This window comes from Tinamus guttatus, unplaced genomic scaffold, assembly GCF_059628265.1.
Source record: "Tinamus guttatus ecotype Peru unplaced genomic scaffold, ASM5962826v1 Tinamus_guttatus_pri_ptg000242l, whole genome shotgun sequence".
Lineage (NCBI taxonomy): Eukaryota > Metazoa > Chordata > Aves > Tinamiformes > Tinamidae > Tinamus > Tinamus guttatus.
The window spans coordinates 7,206,572-7,226,653 of record NW_028288776.1 but is presented as its reverse complement, the minus strand read 5'-3'; the positions used below and the strand labels follow the sequence as shown (position 1 = coordinate 7,226,653).

General features: G+C 37.7%; 1 protein-coding gene across 3 annotated transcripts in view; it reads right to left on the bottom strand.

Moving 5' to 3' along the window:
• The window catches only part of MAST2 (microtubule associated serine/threonine kinase 2), a 187,209-nt gene that overhangs the window by 150,875 nt on the left and 16,252 nt on the right, over nt 1–20,082 (bottom strand). For all 3 annotated transcript variants that reach the window (XM_088526153.1, XM_088526151.1, XM_088526152.1), the window contains exons 2-3: nt 17,241–17,388; nt 13,816–13,958 (exon numbers count right to left, since the gene is read on the bottom strand). In XM_088526153.1, the coding sequence (XP_088382279.1) occupies nt 13,816–13,958; nt 17,241–17,388 (291 nt within the window). The remainder of the gene's footprint in view (nt 1–13,815; nt 13,959–17,240; nt 17,389–20,082) is intronic.

Genomic DNA, 20,082 nt, shown 5'->3' with positions numbered 1-20,082 from the left:
CATCTTTAGCTTATGTTTCCTTCCAAGGGCTGGAAAAGAGCTTTCTTGAATTTTTCAGCACTATATTTGGAGGCTGCCATTTTCATGCTAAAAACATGAACAAAAATGTTGAATGTTTAAATAAATGTTATTTTGTCAGCAGCATCCTTCTAGAAAATCATAGACAACATTGTATCTGCTTTGAAACCTGAAAAAATGAAATGGGAAGATGGTCATAGTGCCATTAAAAAAGGGACCTTATCTAAAGTGGTATTCATAATTCAAAAGAACCAGAAAAAATAAATCATATCAGAAACCTAGCTCTAGATAATAAGAATGATGGAACATTCTTACTGATAAAGGAGAATGAGCTAGTGTATGTAACAAGGCAAAGCTCAATACTCAAAGCTATCATAATTTAAAATTAGATATAATTATCCTTAACAAAACCAGGCACTGTGGAAAGGGGCTTTGGAACAGCTGCTCCTCTTCAATTTAAATGCTCATTTGTTTTACATTGACCTAGAAATCAGTATCCTCCTAACCAAAAGCCAATTAGATAATAGTCTCTCTTTCAAGCTTGTAGAATACTAATTTTTTAATGTCTTTAGTACTGAAAAGCAAAGCAATAAATGGCAGATGATACAAGTATATTCTGCTTCAATATGCACACCAAAAAAAAAAATTAAGTCTTTTTTGTTTTGTTTTGTTTTTTTCCTTTCTAAAAGGTCAGATTTACGATCCAGGACTGACACCTATCACATACTTGTGCTAACCTGTTGGTGCAGACTCAGTGTTTTGAACAACATTCCTTAAATTTAGGATCACCTGTAAAGTGAACTGATTTAGAAGGTGAACACAGGGAAAGAAAAGCTAGCTCAGCTCCTGCATTATAAGACATGGAAAGATGTTCAGTCTGCTGCAGACGTATCCCCTTGATCCCTCCGCAGGTAGAAGCAACAGACCAACCCACCGAACGGGCAAGGCAGCATCACCAGCAACGCTGCACAGCTCTCCTTCCAGTCAGCCTCTCCATGCACACAGAGCGAACAACGTTTTTAGAGCCTGAATCCCTTTTAGACTCAGATGCTTTCAGCATCTGAAAGACGCTGTAGAATAAACAAGTCTCAAGCAACAAAACTAATGACACTTGGTATCCCACTGACTTGGTTTTGTCTTTCAGCATCCTGCTCCCTCCCATCGTCCCTGCAGAGATGATTTCAGTCCTCCCAGTTCGTCCCTGTGATGCGGGAGTCGGCACTTCCCACTCGGAGAGCTGCCCGCTCTGTGCCATAGCTGCGCCAAAGCAGAGCGAACAACGACTTGTCTTTCTGAGAGGAAGTACGAGTCTTTCCCCTACTTGTTTCCAATTTTAATCGTAGTAACAATTATTTTTGACATTTCTTCCTCTTTTCAAATCTGGATGAAATTGCCCAGTGGCTTAGAAGTTTCCAGCAAAGAAGAAATGATTGCATAAAGTTTGATGCGCTGCCACTGATCCATATTTCTTGCAGTCATGGTCATTTACTCCATTACTTTCAAATTTGGCTAAAACCAATGCCAAAAAAATATATTCATCTGTTCCAGCTCTATACAGACCAAATGATAATGATTGCTGGTTTGATTACAATCAAATACAAAGCCATAAGATTTCTCAGTCTTCTGAGTCTTGGCAGCATCCCTAGAGAAAATTATTTCCAGAAAAGCAGCAGCACCTTTTCTAAATGTACCAACAAAACAAGCTTCTGAGAGGGTTGGTATCATACCGAGTAGGACGGGATCTAGGAAGAAACTAATTAGGGCAGGAAATGACATTAAAAAGGAGAATTCAATTCTACTTTAATATTACATCTTTATGGAAGAAAGAACAACACTGGCAATCACCAGCAGTATTCCACAGTTGTATGCTGAAAATTATCTGCTAAGGCAAAAGATAAATAGTTCAATAGTCAAAAAATTCTTCTCAAGCTGAAGTTGTGAAGTAAACAAGCCTATATCGGCAGAATGAATCTGAACAGTCAGAGAAAATCCTTCTCCAGAATAGGCAATGAGGCCACAGAAAGCTGTCTCCCTTGAGGTTTCCTACTGAAACCACCAAAGTAGAAAGCAACACAAAGGAAAATGTGAGCTGGAATGGAGGATACACACAATGCTCTAGTTGGATTCTAAATGCATCTTCCTCATCAAAATTTTCAGGCATCAATATTACCAGTTTATTGCTTTATTCCTTCTACTTTCTTCTGCAAAGCCTCTTTTGCAACAGGAAGCAGAGGAGAAAAAACAGCCATTTCCCTGCAGGGAAGCGTCAGGGATCGGGCAATAAGCAGATAATTCAGGATCTTTCAGGGCAGCTAGTAAAACGTCAATCCCGAGCAAAACAATTATTTTAATCCTTTATGAGCTTTTCCAATTAAAGGACAAAAGTAGAAATAACATCAATTGGAGAGTTTTTATAGAAAATAATTTTGAAGAAAGTTCTTACACACTTTGGGGCTGGGAGGTTTAAACTGACTGCCTCTTCCTAAAATATAGGTATAGATTTCCAACTTAAATTTTTTGGAGCTTTTAACTTGACAGCAAACAATATTTAAATTAAAAAAAAAAAGTATCACTATGAAACAGCAAAAATATTTGGATTAAGAAGTAGCCAATCAACTGAACTTTAAAAAACAGCTATCAAAAGAAGAAACACTATTGATTAGGACCATGCAAAGTCAACAGAACAGCAATACATCCGATATTAATCAGCATTTTAATCAATGACCTAGAAATAACTGTAAAACCACTGATGATAAAAAGTAATCGTATTACAAAGCTTGGCACAGTATAAACAGTGAGCTCAGTGCTGTCGTAGTTATCCGAATGACTTTGCAAAGCCGGTCTATTCAAGTCCTGTTTTAATACAACCACATGGTAAATTATATCAGTAGGAAAAAGGATTCAGGCAACAACTACAGCAAAAGAGGGACACCTGCAGTTCTGCAGCTCGACAGATCTGTCTTGGGCCCTTTTTTAAAAAAATGAGGTACCACATTGGCCAGCTTCCAGTCCTCAACTACGAGAATTATTTTAAGCAACAGGTTATATACAGCACAATTAGTAGTTCAGATGTTTCTTCCCTGTATTGTTTTAAAGCTGTGTTACTATTTCCCTTTACTCATTGAGCCAGCAGTCTACCTCTTTACCCTTTTCTTCAACTGTTTCACTTTTCTCCAACTCTTGCTGGGGAGGGTTGGGGTAGAGACTACATTTTTCTGTGCCTCTAGAATGATGGCTCTTAAGCTGGTTCCAGGGAGACTAAAGATAGAGCTCTCTTAGCTGACTCCCTTGCTCTTCAACAAGCTTTCTCTTGCTAAATTGGTTCGTTTTTTTTTGAAACTGAAAACAGCATTAGTGGCCTTTTGACTATTTTTATTCCTGCAGGCTTTCTGCCTTAAATTTTGAACCAGAATTGAGAATTGAGCTAATCATCAAGGCAGCACTTCCTCCCACAGACTCTTTGCTTTGTTCAGCCTACAAACATATAGTCAGAGCCATTGAACATAAAAGGCTTTTGTCTCATCGCATCCCAACATGACATGTCTCCAGTCTACCTATGAGAGCCGAAATCTCCCACCAATATTTCATTCGTGTTTGAGCGTGTTTGATTTCAGTGTTTGATCATCCCCAGCAGACTACAGCTACTATCACTTACCCTACGTTCCTCACTGAGGATTTGTCTGTCTCTACTAAAAAGGGGAGAAAGTTTCAAGATTTCTTTTTTCTTTAAATGTGCCACCCAGTCACAAGGCCCATCTATTCTGACCTTCCCATATACTTCCTTTAATACTCTTTCCCATATATACTTTTTTATTTTAAGGACACAAGCAACAGTCTTTAATATAATAATGTCAGAATTTGAGTATTTTAAGTTATTAAATAAATTATCTCTAAAACATATCGTACAATATGTAATAATTATATTTAGGCCTGGTGAAAACTTGTGGACACTCTCCACTACTCTGAATTGATGGTTTCAGCATAGGACAGCAACTTGAACAAAAAGAATGAGCTCGATTCTGCAGCATATGGAAAAGGCAGTTAAATCAAATTTATCCATTCTGGTTAACAGAAAACAGACACCTTTCATTGCTTACTCCAGAACATACTGAATAATATTCATACTCCTCTTTGAACCACTGGACTACAGAAGAATTTCTTGATGTGCAAAGAAGACTGAAGCAAATTGTTACGTCAGGTTGTCCATGGTTATTCTCAGATGAAGACAATATAGGCAAAGCTTGATGAGAAGCCTTCTTAAGAACGGGACAAAAAAGAAATCAGAGAGCAGATGGAAGGACATGCATCATTAATGTACTTAATGAAGAAGTTAGACACACCATACCTTTCTTCTGAAATAACTGTAACTTATGTTATCCAAGAACATCACCAGTTTATCTTTCTGTTTATGAAAAAGTCACGTGAATTCTGAGGTTAGAACAGTAGGAGAGATCCATCACGCTATCGTAGAGTTGATTTTAATTGCAAACCCCTCCAGTTCAATGGGTTTTATCTATGCTTGACACTTCCCCAGCGAGGGTGATACCACAGATTTGCCCGACAGTAACATCCCAATGCGAAGATGGTCCTCAAGCTCTGAAACATCTCATTTACATCAAATCTTGCTGCCATTTGCTTTTTAAAACTAATCTCAACATAACTTATTTCCTAAAAACCTTTAGCATTCAAAAGTGAGAACTATCCCACTCAACTTATAATAGTATCCACACTCAAAATCAAGTTGATAAATCAACTGTCTGTTTGTAGGTATTACCTGGCATTTATTGATACTGATGCCAGCCATAAAAAGATCCGATTTCCTTTCTACTTTTTTATAATTTAATTAGTTCCCAGTCAGCAACATTTTAAATGCAGTATGTAAATTACGTCAAGAAAACATGTCAGCATATAACCTGGCACGTTTTCTGCACTTTTTTAATAAAAAAAAAAAAAAAAAAGTCAAATACACCATTTTAAACAGCTGCCCATTTAATCAGGATTGACACTTGATGCCCAGTCAGTATCATCTGACAACGATAACATGGTGCCTTACCTCTCAATTCAGATTTCTTTTTGCATGTACGCGACATTTCATTACTTTCTTTTCTTCAGTAAGCTCGTAAGTTGATTTTGACATAATTCTTCAATTATTTCATTAGCTTATTTTGTTCTAATGTCATACAAGTGTTTCTTGTAAAAGAAATTTTAAATATATCTCGACAGTCTTAAAAACAACTTTCACCCCAAACAGCTTTTATCCTAAGATTCCAGACAAGCACTCCACAGCTCTATGAGCTTATAGGCTAGTTTCAGATAAATAAGGGAAGGAATTCAGGAGGTCACAGTAGAAGTATATAGTAGCAGAAACTCTAATCAGTCTGAAACCACAACCTTCATAGCTACCAACACATCATACAAATTCATTCTTTATTATGGTCTTTTTTTTCTTGTTTTGTGAGGAAAGGGGGGGAAAACCATGAAGAGACATGAGACATTGTGGGAAGAAGGGAGGAAGGGCAGGAGAGCTCAGGGACAACAGAACCAGCACAGATCTTCAAAAGGACCTGGTACAAATCAGGGACAGCACAGAGTGCAAAGCTGCAAAGATCTAGCAGGTGACCAAAGGTAGTGACATGGATGAAATTAAAGCAGAAACAGCACTACGATGGCTTAACCAATGTTCTCATAACTGTATTCAACACATTGGTAAATACAGTATATATTTTCTTCGATAACATCTCATCAATTCAATTATTTCAATTATTGATGTTTGGAAAATTTGACAAGCAATTGTTCAAAACACCTCTGCAGAGTTAACCATACAAAACACACAGATGTGAGTGAGTATCTACTAGAAGTCTTCAAATGAAAAAGAAAGTGCATGTACAGTAATATTTGTGTAAACAAAGTCACATTGCAGTATTCTCTATATTAAAGTTATGCAGGTGCTTTTTGCTAATTTTGAATTTGCGTGACAAATATAGAAGTTACCTTAGGGTTGAATGTTTTGTTTACTCCAAGACAGAGAATTTTAATTCCAAGCTTGAAATAATGTATTATTATAAATTCTGCAATAGGTTTATCTTGTAACTACTTCTACTGTCACTATACCATATGACCACATTATTTTAATGAGATTTGAGCATTTATACCTTCAATTAAAGCTTTGTAGCTTCAAGCACTTAAAGAACAAAGACTGCCATTAACCTAGACCTTATCCCTCAAATATGCACCAAATACATTAGCAATGCTATTGAATCACGAGGTCACTGTAAAAATATAAGTCTCAGTAGATTCCATCACAAAGCAAAATCTGGAGGATTTTAATTGGATATTATTTAAGGTATAAAATTAAAATCTCTCATCAAGTTATCTTGACAGCTCATTTGATTTATCAGCCTCAGAAACTTTTAAAGGGTTATTTTATGTTAATTACATTTCACATCCTTTTATGACCTTGCAACTTCTCTCAATCTTCTGTTACAAACACTTAGACTTTTCCAATAACTTTAAGTCCACACAGACACACAGTTCTGTATGCTGGCACAATGGCCTCCATACGACAGCATTTTATGTTCATGATGTTCACATAATCCCATTTATGTTTTGGACACTTGGCCACTGCAATAACTAACAAGAGAGAAAGGGCATCCACGTCAGTTATTCCAGGCTATTTACTCCTTAGACAACTTAGGTAAGCTATTGCAAGCTCTTAAGGTATCTGAGTCGGATGATTTGGCACGTTTAGTTGGACACGACTAGTTTTCAGCATACAGAAAGCCTCCTCTCCAGTCCCATAAGCAAAGCAGTGAAAACCCAGCATGGTCATTCTTCACTTATCCTAGTGACAGCTCACAAAGGAAAAACCTACAGACACAGTCCCTAAATCGAGCCCACTGGTGCAGTGCTGACTCTGACCTCATTCCTTGCGTTCCAAGAACGTGAGGACTCTGCAGTTCCCCCAGAGAATAGCTGAGAACTCTCAATCCCTGCACAACGGTTCCTGCTGGGAATAAGAATACCACCAAACCCAGGCATTTCCTACCTTTGGAGCGGTTGATTTTGGAATCTAAACAGTACTTTCAACATAATGAGCAAAGAAGAGGGCAATGCAGTCACCCCCTCCCCATAGACTGTAAGAATAGGCTGATTTACAGAAGTGTCCATTTGAGTTTCTCAAATATTTTGCAAGCTTTGGTAAACAGACCTTTACAGACAGTCTGGGAGGTATGTGCTACTTACAGTTTCGCTGATGACCAAATAATTTAACCTCAACGATCAGGTTTGATACACAAGTCTCATGCTTTAATGCTGTGTTTCAATTACAAGGCTACTCATATCTCTGCCAGGAGACTTCGGAAAATTTAGTTCTTCCTCCCAAGTGATCTCAAAGCAGTAAAGACTATAGACTAACTGGTAGGCGAGATTCTGAGCTGCAGCTGCTCAGAGGCGGAGCATTGAGGAAAATGGAAATATAGTTCTTTCTGAGTAGTAAACAGTTGCTGACCCTCCTGAACCGCACCAGATTTGATAGTTGCAAAGATACAGGACAGAGTTCAGATACGCCAAAAGGATGCAGAATAGCACACCAAAAGAGATGGTAGACAGCCAAACAACCAAGATCATGACACTAATTTCCAGAGCATCTCCAATGCTCTTAGCTTTGGCAAAGGGAGTAGGAGGATTTTTATAGGTTCCTTGAAGCTCAGAACGATTAAACATAGTAGTGTAAAACTTACCTAACCAAATTATTTCATGCTTAAAGATCTAATAAAGACCTAAGGATCCTATTTCCACATCCCAGGAAACAATAACTAGAAACATTACCAGACAGAAAAGGCAGACATATTAAGATACTAAATTAAATGCAGACATCTCACAAGGCCTGTCATTCTATGCAAACACTTTGCAGAAATCACTGAAATATGAGTGCTAGTTTTTGAATACTTTAAGATCGAACAGGGTCTTTTTATTGTCTACATTGGTACATTTTTACAGAAAGGTTAAAAAGAATCACAAAACACCTTCATGGAGCAAAGCATGGTCTGAATAATTCTTAATATTCTGTCTTAAGCCCCCCTCCTGCCCAGTTCCCCAAACAAAAAAGCCTATTTTCCATGCACACTACAGCAGTTTCTCACTTTACACCTACAGTAGTGCTGCTGTCAGGAAAAGAACTAACTGCAAGTGCCAAAAATCAATTCGACATTCTTAGACAAAAAGTAACATGCAGCATCTGAAGATAATGAGAAGTGCAATCATTCAAACTGACAGTCTACTGCCTGACAATTATCACAAGGCAAGTTTTATGAATTCATATTTCCTGTGATGACAAGAACCAGGTTACACAGAAGGGTATTCAAATTTTCTTCTGAGTATGAAAATCACTTCTGGGCCAATGAGTTCACTGAAAAACTGAATTCACTTAACTGAAGTGAATAAAAAGATGCTGACCTGAAAAGATTAAAATTTCTTCAGTGCTGTCTCTTTTAAAGTAACATGCACTGTATATTGAATATACATTTTGTACACAAATTATCACAAATATTTACTCTTCTTTAATTATATACACATTTAATACTTGGAATTAAATTTTCAGACATCTTCAGCAACTTTTTTTTTAAAAAAATCACCTAAAATATCAACTAAAATAAACATTCCCTACAACAAAACCTTCAGGGAAAAGAGAAGTAGTTTGTTTCAGAATGCGGTAACGCAAATGAAGCTTTCTCATCAGATTCAAGCTTCTCCTTCGGTAGCACATACCCAACAGAAGGTAGCTCTAAACACTATCCTTCATTAACAGCTTGTCCCCCGACTACTATTATATTTTTCAGTAAAAGGAGAAGAAATACATCTCATTCTTTCGTGAGGTGGTAGAAAGTGGGACTCTATACACTCACCTCGCTTTCAGCATACATATCCAGCAGGAAGGTAGAGATCGGAGAAGAGCAGTTATTTTCTTTGCAAACTAATGTACAATTTGCTAGTCGGAGAGCTGCTAGTCCCCACAGACACTGCTCCTTTTAAACCTCCACTCTTCCTTCCAAGCCCTCGTCACTGTGAAATTCACAGCCATTACCAGATGCCTGCATTAAGCAGAGATCATCAAAAATAAACACTAAGTCCATTAAAAGCATTGCAGAATAAATAGGAGACCCACAGATTGAATTTTCTTCTATAACTAAAAGGTTTTTTGAAACACCAAGCGAATATAAAGAAGCTTGAACTTCTGCTAGTGCTTGCACTTCAGCCAGCATTTTCAATTATTGATTTCTGCACAGAACTGACAATCAGCACAGAACTAAACTCTCCTTTAGCTACATATTCTACAGCAAAGGGAAACACCTCTAGCTCTTCTCCAGGTCGCCCCTGCAGCGCTGGTCTCGTTTTGCATTGAAAGAGTAATTCACGATACTGGAATAAGAGGCCGCTGGTGTTTCAGCACCACCTAGCAGGTCAGAGACCAAAACACAGTTTGGCAACAGAGCCTATGACACAAAATGGTAAAAATAATCATTTATATAATCACGAAAAAATAAAAAATAAAAGAAAAAAAGGTTCCTTTTTATTTTTCCTTAGTTACCCCAATCATCATCATTCTGCTACCAGGAGTGATGTCTGCCATGAAACACGTGGCTTGCCAGGGTCCATCATTAAAATATGAGGTTAATTTACACTCCATCACAAAAAAGGTTGGTCGCCAGCAGTGGTCACTGTGGAACACAACCCCAGAAACAACCGTGTGGCAGTGTGGAATCGCTCACGCTTCCCAGGATCTCCCAGGAACTTCCCTCAGCAGATCCCTAGTCCTGGATTTGCGGATACCTCTGGCCATATCCAGGAGATCGCCAGCAGATGGCAGAGAGGCACCACGCACTCCCTCGCTGGCTCCTCTCTCACACACAGCAGTTAAACATTTAAGGCAATGACCGCGGTTGCTGCACCCAAAGCCGTAGCCATCACCCACTCTTACCTGACCACAAATGCAAGTGCCTGGGCAAAGGGATCGTACGTCCCTTTGTAATCCAGGATGCTGCTCTTAGCGCCTGTGCACTGGAAATCCAAAATTATGAGGGCATCAGAAAGAATAAATTCTACTCCTAAAGTGCCTAAAACTAAATCAAACAGCAAAAGAGCAAAAATTCAGAAATCCTACAGTAAGTAATCAGTCACATGTGTAAAAAGCACACCCTGAGCTGGACACCCATGGTGAGGCGCCACAGCGCGAGGCCGATCTCCGCTAGCAGCCGGCCCACACAGGCTTCCTCGCGGTCCATGGCGATGCCAAACCCCGCACGTGAGCCTTTAAAGCGTGTGAAGGACTGCTCCAAAGCCAAGAGGCTTTGTCTTACCACGACTTGTGGAACAAGACTACTGAAAGGTGAACTAACCAGCACACTCCACAACTGTGGAAAACACTCTGTTGTCCCAGCTGGTCTTAATCGCAACCCTTCCAAGTGAATGCAGGGCTGCAAGTCGTTTGAAACTGTTCTTAGAAGAGAAAACCAGCCCTAAGAGGAAGTCCTACATGTAGTGCTGGAGGATTAACCAAGCACCAACCGCTTAAACGCCAGTCTTAAATAGCTCAAAGCAGGTATGACATGGTACAGGGGGTAAGGAGGTCTGGCTAGGCCACAGGGAGCTGCCACCATCCTCAACTTCACTCTGTAAAATGCTGCATTTTTCAGTTCTACAGCTACTTTTGGACCAGTACAGGCTACAGTTTAGAAAACTGAATCTTGCAAGCATTAAAAAAAAAAAAAATTCAAAGTTTCTTTTGCAAAAGTATAAGAATCAGATTTTCTACTGATAGGCTCTTTCAAAACAATTCCTCCTTCAAGTGTTTTCTTTCTGCCAGCTGTGATGGGAACATGTGTGCTATCATATTCTTAGAACACCTAAGGAGGACATCTTCCACAGTATTATCCTTCTGTTGCTTACATACATATACATGTATACACACACACACACACCCCTCATTTCTCCTACCCCCTTTTTTTAAAGTTTGGGTGGTGGTTTATTTATTTAAGAGTTTTTACTTCTTTGAATTTTGAGAGTGAAGAAAAATCACTGAGGTACCCACAGCAATGCCTATGCAGTCTCCTAATTCCTCCTCAATTTATCTCCTTGGCTAACTCTAAGGAGTTTAACCTGTCTTAAATATTGAACAAAGTCATAGGATGCGCCTCTGCCACAAGTCAATCCAAGAAGATCAAGGCCATCCATCTAACTTGCAGGAGACAATTAGAACATAGTAGATGATGAACTGAAGGTCACCCTCTGAAATCCTCACATATATTTTAGAAATCACACACATCTGATCAACACTGATCATTTCCCAGAGCATTTCACTGAGCATTCAGTCTGGCTTCTTTCTCAAGTCAAGGATCTAGTGACAACTGCTGTGCTGGCACATTAATCCAGATTATCGCATATGTAAGAAGTGAAATATGTTGTCGAACAATGAATTGTACTTATGCAATTCAGCATGTGAGAATTTGATATATTTCCAGTTCTTGAGTTGTTGCTGATAAGCAGTCTAGCCATCAGTCTTGCTTCAAAAACTGCAAAGTAATTTCTATAGGTTTGTTATTCTTATCTTTTTGCTTTGCAAATATTTTCAAAGTTCGAACAAATGTAATTTAAGTACAGCAAGCAACCTGTAGGATTACTAGTGATTAGAAAGTAAAAACCAGGGTATTGAATGTCAGCAAACCTGTTTAGCACAGGAAAATCCATTGATAACTACAGTGCCATAAAGGAGGAGCAGAAATTATACGTGTAGCTTTGAATGGAAGTCTTTTTGGCAACACACTTCTACTTCTCTCTTCCTGTGCATTCGTTGCTTTAGTAACAAATAATAATAGAACTTAAACAGTAATAATAAAGACAAGCATATTAAAATGACACTATTACTGAACCTACTCATCCCTTAACAGAAACATTCTTCAAAGGAGATTAATTACACTGGCAAGAAGTTTTTTGTTGGTGCAATTTGTGAAACACTTTTCAATACTACAAACATATTAAAACAGTTGCAATCACATAACAAGTTCTAAGATGCCAGGATTCACTGCATTTAATTAGGTGTTCATCTTGTGGTAACCTCTCTAGTCATTGCTTTAGTGCACCACTTCATATAGGAATTCTTAATTTCTAGCCTTAGTTAACAGCACTACAATTAACATACAGCCCACCATCAACTATATGTGGCTGTTTTCCTGCCTCTATCTTTCAGTTTTTAACAACTGCAACAAAAAGGGGCAAATATTGGATTGATAGCTGAATATTTCAGCTTTAATTAGAAACATGATTACTTTTAAAATATATCATTATTCTCAATGTATATGACAGCATTTGATTTACAACACAAACAGTACCCTTAGCAACTGGAAACACATCATATCAATACACAGCATTAAGCCTCGCATGCAAACACATCTGAAGCCCACTGAATAGTACGAAAGGGTAGAAGAAAGTAATAGTTGAAATTAAATGCCTGAAAACTATTGCTTTCTTTTAGAGAGCATTTAATTTAATGCTGTTTTCCTTAAATTAAATTATGAAACTTATTGCGCCATTTGTCTTTCTCTAGAGAATGAGCCTGTACGTTAACTTACCACTTATTTCAAATGTCCATTAGACAAATACTTAGATGCCAAGTTCATGTGAGAATTTTCTCTTTGTATTGATACTGTCAAATTACAAGTGTCACTAAGAACAGATATGTAAGGCAAACACTATTAAGACTGTATTTATGAATAGGCACCAACGTAAGACAGAATAAAATTAAATCAGTTCAGAAGCATTTCAATGTACTGATGTGACACGCGTATCCTAAAATCGCTAGTACTGCAAGTACTTCATTGTAAAATCAAAATTACTGGCCATACAAATGCATAGGTTTTTCAGCTTTAAAAATGTTAGTTTCATGTCAAGCTCTCTGGTGGTACAAACCAGCTAAGCTTCCCAAAGAAAGCTCCAAGGGCTACCAATCTAAACTACAGAGAAGGTGCACCATGCAATTTACGGTGTCATCGTTTTTAAATAGTCTTAGAATATAAGATACATTTACTCAGTGTCTTATAGTCATATACCCTAATGTAACTGACACATCAAAGTCACCTCCACAAAAGCAAAACTTGTTAATGCACGCAAACTCTATGGAATTCGGCAAAAAATGCTTTTATTCTTCCATTCATCAGTATTTATATTGCGTATGTGATTGAATAGCTGTCTTCTCCTATTCTTAAACTTTTTTTCTCCTTGCACTTGAGCAATTAAGTATTTAGAGGATATAGCCAGCTGAACTTCCTTTTTTTGACAGAAACCATGCAGAATAGCAGATATCAGCTCCAGCTCTTCAATTCCTTGGCCAGCTACCTGTTCTCTGGGGTAAAAGTTGAAAGTAACTACTCAAAACTGTTTCCCAATTAAACTTGTGAGCAAGAGGGCTTTATGATTTAAAACTTCTTCTTAGAGTTTCAGTGACTTGTTTTCTTTCAGAAATTGGGAGTGTACATAGCATTGAAGGGAGCTTCCCCCAAGATTGAATTATTCTTCACACACACACACACATTTTCCTTTTCAGTTTTTTTTCAAAAATCAGGACGAGTATTTTCATCCTAATTCATGTTCTACCAAACAAAAAAAAAGAAGGGGGGGGGCGCTCACAGGAACTAAAAGGTGGATTCATGGAGCAGGAAAAGGGGGAAACAAAAAACTAAAACACAGGATCACATCACTTCTTATTTACAGCACAAAGACACCAAGACTCATTCCAGATTCACTCACCAAACCAGCAGTAAGGGAAGGAGCAGACTGTCCTAGGCACTGATTTCTCATTCGGACCAGGTTTGAGGTATCTCCAGGTGGCTGCCATACTGTTTGTCCCACTCCACTGTGGACACTATTTGATAAGGGGAGTAGTTGCTTTCCTTTAAAAACAAAATGAAAATACTATCAACTTGTTTAACAAGCTTACAAGTTCAGCATATAATTCTGAAAACAAATATTACGCATGGAGAAATAGTGGTCAATAAAAAGCAGTTTGCAAGTTCTGACAGGTTAGAACGTGTAAAGGTACACTACCTGTGGCCATCATTAAGTTGGATAATTAGGTATTTCAAAGAATCTAGTTTACTCTTGTTATAAGGTGATGTCTAAAACCAGGAAGTTATAGAAGCACATTCCTATCACTTCATACCTTTCTATATTTCATGCAACTTTACAATGATAAATTTGCTGCTAATTAAACAATTTATTAAACTGTAGAAAAGCAATGGTAGTGTTGTAATCAGAACATAATATAATATATGCTTAAGCATTACTTTACTTTGAACTATGGATGGGCTTGAGATAGTAGTTACTACCTCCATAAGTTCACACCACTGTATCTTACCACAGGAAGTACGGCAGCATTTAAAAGGACCTGCTCAGTACGTTCTTTTCTAGGCTATAACACCCCCTTATGAAAAATCTCAAGTAGCGAATTTTCACAAAGAGAAAACTAAAGTTAAAGTAGGCCATATTTTGACTTCATCAAGCTTGGCAGTGTCCTTTTATATGCAATTATGTCATACACAAAAAAGAGAAGAAAGAGTCTTGTTTCAGTCTTCTGGCTAAAACACATGAGTCTGTAAATCTGGGTTCCATTATTAGCCTCCAAATGACTTCCTCTATAACTGAGCAGTCAGCCCTGTGCTTCAATCTCACTATATGTTACAAGGGAGTGAAAAATACCTCTTTCTCTCAAAATCAGGACCGTCAGACTAAATAAATTGGTATTTGCAAAACAAAAAAATGAAACGTGGGCCTGCTATTAGGGCACTAATAGACAGGCTTCATCTCCAACAGTGAAATAGTATGAGACATAGTGGGAGGCACCTATTTATAGCTGGGAAAAGGAAGGATTAGGTAATATAATTCTGTAATCGTATCCCCCTTCTCTTCCAAGCATGGTGAAGATAGTTGCCTTCAAAAAATTATATGCTCAAATACAGCAGAGAGCTAGACATTTGTCGCAATGAATATCAGGAAGAATTCCACATTTCTAATCACATATACTGCAGGAAGTACTTTTTTCTCAGAGGCAGAAATGCATTCTTCTGCAAATTCTTCAATTCAACCTTAGAAATATTATGAACATTACATTCAGCATGTAAAAACAGCTACAATATTTGGAAGACTGTCACACAACACCATTAGTCACGATTCCATTGATTTTTTTTAATGTTTATGTTAATTCTCTGTGAAAGTTATGAACAGTGTATCAAATACACATTAATGTAACAAGTCAAAGTGTATGAGAGACTAAAAGACTCAATCTTGGCTAGCGTATTAGTACCTTTCCCTCAGTTCTACACAAAAGCTGCTTACAGCTGTGAACATCATTTCCATGGTTTGCTCATTATCAGGGTTATTTGCAAATACAATGATCCTTCTTGTCTGCAGAAACCTAAAGCTATAGAAAAGTACATTTCTGTATCTATCTCAGGAGAGAACTAACAAAGATGTCCTATAATACCAATTTAAAGCATATAATTACTAAACCATTCAAAATGCCAGTGCTTAAGAGAACAAGATTTTTTTAAATTCTGCATAATCTAAAATTATGAATATCTCTTTTTAGTTCCACAAAAGTAAAAGCCCTTCCCTGTCATGCTTCAAATCTCACATATGTTCCAAACACTTGCATTTCAAATATATAGCTAAACACCTACATTGCTTGTATTCAGCTGAGTCAATCTTACTGGGGATCTTTTCCCCCTTCATGTACTAGGTTATAGCAGATTGAAAAGTCATTAAGATATAGCAAATAAGCTATGGAGAACATTATAAACTCAGAACAGAAAATTTACAAGAATTTTATATCCTAAGAGTTAGAAAATTTATAAAAAGGAACTTCTCTAACTTCCCTCCTTCCTCCTTCTTATTTTATATTGTCTATTTGCTCTCAAGAAAAAAATATGTAGTATTATCTTCGGCAATTATAGTCACTCAACGGCTGTGTAGTTAATAACTTTGTTATCCTCAAGTGATTATCTACTTAGAAAACCACCTTAACTACAAAACATTGTGAATGTGTGAATGTATCTCCATTTCTGAAAAATAACCCACTTATTAGAAATAAAACATTTGAGAGGACCTACCCAAAACCAAAAGTGCCTATTTTACTGCTTATTACATCCCATTACATCTAGTACCTCAAAAATTTGTGTATTTTTCCTTCTCCAAATAACAGACAGAGGGACAGAAAATGGATGTACTTTGACAATCACTTAAGCCAGGTTCAAGCTGTTGCCAAAAAGAATGGCCTGTTTTACACTCTTCCTCTTTCCCTCCCTACTGAGAATTCCCAAACCCTTTCTCGCACCAACATGTAAATACACAGTTAGCCTAATTAGGAAGGAAACAAGCCCAAAGTTAACTCTCCAGAACAGAAGCAGTATTCAGGCAGGATCAGCTATTTGATTCCAGGCTGGACACACAGCTCTATCTGCTCTAACGCCACCATTGTGAACTTGGAGGCAAGTTTTAAACAACTGTGAAACCATCCCATACCCCACATATAGTGCCTTTGAAAAAGGAAGCTATTGAGCTTGATCCTCCAGTTTTTGACTATTACATAATGCTCCATGATTTTACAGCAGAGGAACACTAAACACTCTGACGACAGAGCTGAAAAGAGCATTCATAGAAAAAAAATATTCAAATTGAAAAAAACATAGTTATTAAAAGGCAGTTTTACTTCAAATCATAAATGTCCACAGTATTTCAAAGCCAAAGAAAATATAATAATTTGAACATGATAGAAAAGTTAGCTTTCCCACATGAAATAATATGATAGAATATACAAAGTGGGCAAGCTTACCTAAAGTGCTCACTTTAAAAGTGAAACCAGTAAGAATAGGTCATTGGTCCCTAAAGTTCTGCCATTACCTTCTTTTAATTTTTCACACCATTCTGAGATTTTATTTTTCTCTTTTGGCAATAAATGTAGCCTAATTCTAAAGCCATTTTTCCCCACTGTGTTTTCTCCCAATATCTCCTCTCCCATCTTTCTCTTACAGAAGTTTTGTATGTCTTCCCAACAAGCTGTCAGCTCTGGTGTTAAAGAAATAAATATCAGAATATTTAATCACAACTGTTGTGCCAATAAGTAACAGCAAGGCTTTAATGGCAATCACTTGTCACACAGGCTTTTCAAAACAGCCTACCTGACAAGGAGCTAGCCAGACTACCTCTCCGGAGCTTGCAGTCATCCTGACTTAACTGACGATGGAGTTTTGTTTTCCCAGCAGATGAGAAGATGTCAGGATTGCTGAGCTTTCTGCAGCGTAACGGAGCCGACTCTGTTATCATTTCCTGCACAAATGGAAACAAGCAAAAGGCTGTTAGTGATGGCTAAGGTATCTATTGTCTCCAAAGTATAAAAAAGACCTGATATTTAGAGGTTTTATGATAATTATTTTATTAAACAAACTTCTTAAAATCGTAAATTTCCCTCTTCTGTGCCACATCTCTGTACAGAAACACAGCAAAAGATCCCAGTCCACTGCAGTTCTTAAACACTGCTGTAAGAAACACCAGCCATAAAGATTGGAAAAAGACAGTTAAGTTACAACAGTTATTTGCCCTTACAGTATGTTGGAAAACAGACTATTGAAAATCAGGCTAAAACAGATGCTTTGACTAAATTTATCTCCTGCTAAAGCAAAGAGTATTTCCTCTGATTTACTGAATGTTTATTCCATCCAGTATTACACCTATAAAGAAATTGCTGTTATGTCTTGTTTCAACCCAAAACTCTTATTATAATACACAGTACAGCAGCTCTACCACAAGACTACACATATCACTATATAATAATCCATTAGGATAGAGATTATTCTTTGTGGAATGTCTTTGTTATTATCAAAACCAAAATTAGACAAGTGTTTGTCAGAAACACTCCCGCACACACAGTCACTTCAGAGTATGCAACAAACACTCCATCAAACCAGAAGGAGGTAGAAGAGTGGCCAACACAACCCCTGTTCCTCTAATGGATTTAATTACTCTGGAGGTGTCAAATTAACTCTGATTTTACATCTGAAGAAAAATTACAAGCATGGTTATCATGCAGGGATTAATGGTTAACACCAATGTGACACTTTCCATTATCACAGATTCAGAGAATGGTTGAGGTTTCGAGGGACCTCTAGAGATCATCTAATCCAACCCCCTGCTCAAGCAGGGACACCTAGAGCATGTGACACAGGAAATATATATATATACATAATAGCCTATACAGATGCACTTGGACGTGTTCTCTCTTCTCTACAGCGTGCAACACGTTGTACATGTTTTAATCGATTGCTCCATTTTGTTTTAAATGCCTCTCATTAGCTATACAGCAGCTCGAGTCATGCTTGTCCTTATAAAATGTCTTTTGAGGCAAAAAATAAACTGCAAGGAACAATTTGCCTAGCATGATACATCATCACATGGTTTAACTTGGTGTCAGCTCACATCTTTTACATCATATTTAAAGCAAAAATTAATCTACCACTAGTGGTTTTTAATTAAGAACTGCAGATTGAAGTCAAAACCAATTTCTGAAATCATTATTCTAAATCTGTTCAGGCTACAGTGTTAAACCTCAAGCTGTCAAATCCAAACCAGTAGTGTGTGCTCTAAAACCTTCAAGAATTTTTGGAGGGAGCAAGGGAGGTAGGAATGGAGGGAAAAGACAGACAGTGCAATAAAGGAAGGAAAAAAAATGAAGTGAATTTTACATGAAAGAGATGAATTTGGGTTTGTTACACGAACCTCACTTAGCTCTAACTCACTCATACCCTTCTTAGAGCCCATCTCCTTTCAATTACAAATCTTTTAGTAATTCATAACAGTAAAAAGCTCGGAAGGACAGTAGTGTTTTGCTCCACATCTGCTTTGGTGGTGCACATTTACAGGTTGAAAGGTACTGCTCTAACTTAATTTCCTCCTCTGGCTATGGTTACACATCCAGTCATAGCACTGCCTAAACAAAATCAAGAGAGAGACTTGAGTAATTTAAGGTAGGTCAGTTCACTTACCCAGTTCATCCCCCAGCTACAAGCAGTTGCGCTAGCACAAGAGTGGGGGAGAGGTAAAAAAACAAGCAACTTAGAGCAAACTGCTTCATCTGGAACAGCTTTAATTAAATCTTAAGGTTTCTCATGCTCATCCTGGAGCAGTTACTCATATTTTCACTCGTCTCAAGCCCTTTTCACGAGTCCACTGAATACTTTAATTTCCATAGCTTGCACTTCAGCTTACACTTCTATTTTTTGTCATCTGGAGTGCTGAAAGGAGATCCATATTCACAGACTTAAGAACAAGCTATATGATTTTAAATTGTGACATTAGCTCTCCCCAGTATTTCTGTGAAAGTTAGAGACAGAAGGAGGAAGCCTTTCTTGTTTCTCTTTGTAATGGGGGATATATATATATATATACACACACACATACTAGCACATACATGTGTACACATATATGTTTTTGTGTGCTCACATGTATGCATACAGACACACAATATCCACATACCTCTCAGCCCTGAGGCCAAACTACAGTATAAGTTGCCTCTTGGAATGTTCTTCCACATGCTGGGAACAGGGAGAAGGCCAGGCAGATTTTTTGGGGGCTCTTTCTTTGCTTCCCTGTCCCATTCACATGTGGCCCACCCACGTTGATGATGTTTCAGGGCAACACTCTTGCCTTGAGGCACACCTTGCATCACTAACAAATGTGCAAGAGGTCTATTAATTTAAGTCATTAAAGATAGGTCTTTCAGCTCTGCAAATTCAAAAAGATTAGAAATGTGTGCTGACCTGGACATTTCTGTTGGTTCAGGGTTTTTATTGTTTTTCCTCAGGTGCACAGCCACGTCCCACAACACACCACACAGTCACACAGCCATGTATATAAACACATATACATCCCTCATCCCCTTTCTCAATCAATTGCAAAAAAAAAAAAAAAAAAAAAAAAAAGGAATATTTGGGCAAAAGTACCAAAGTCAGAAAAGAAAGTACTGTA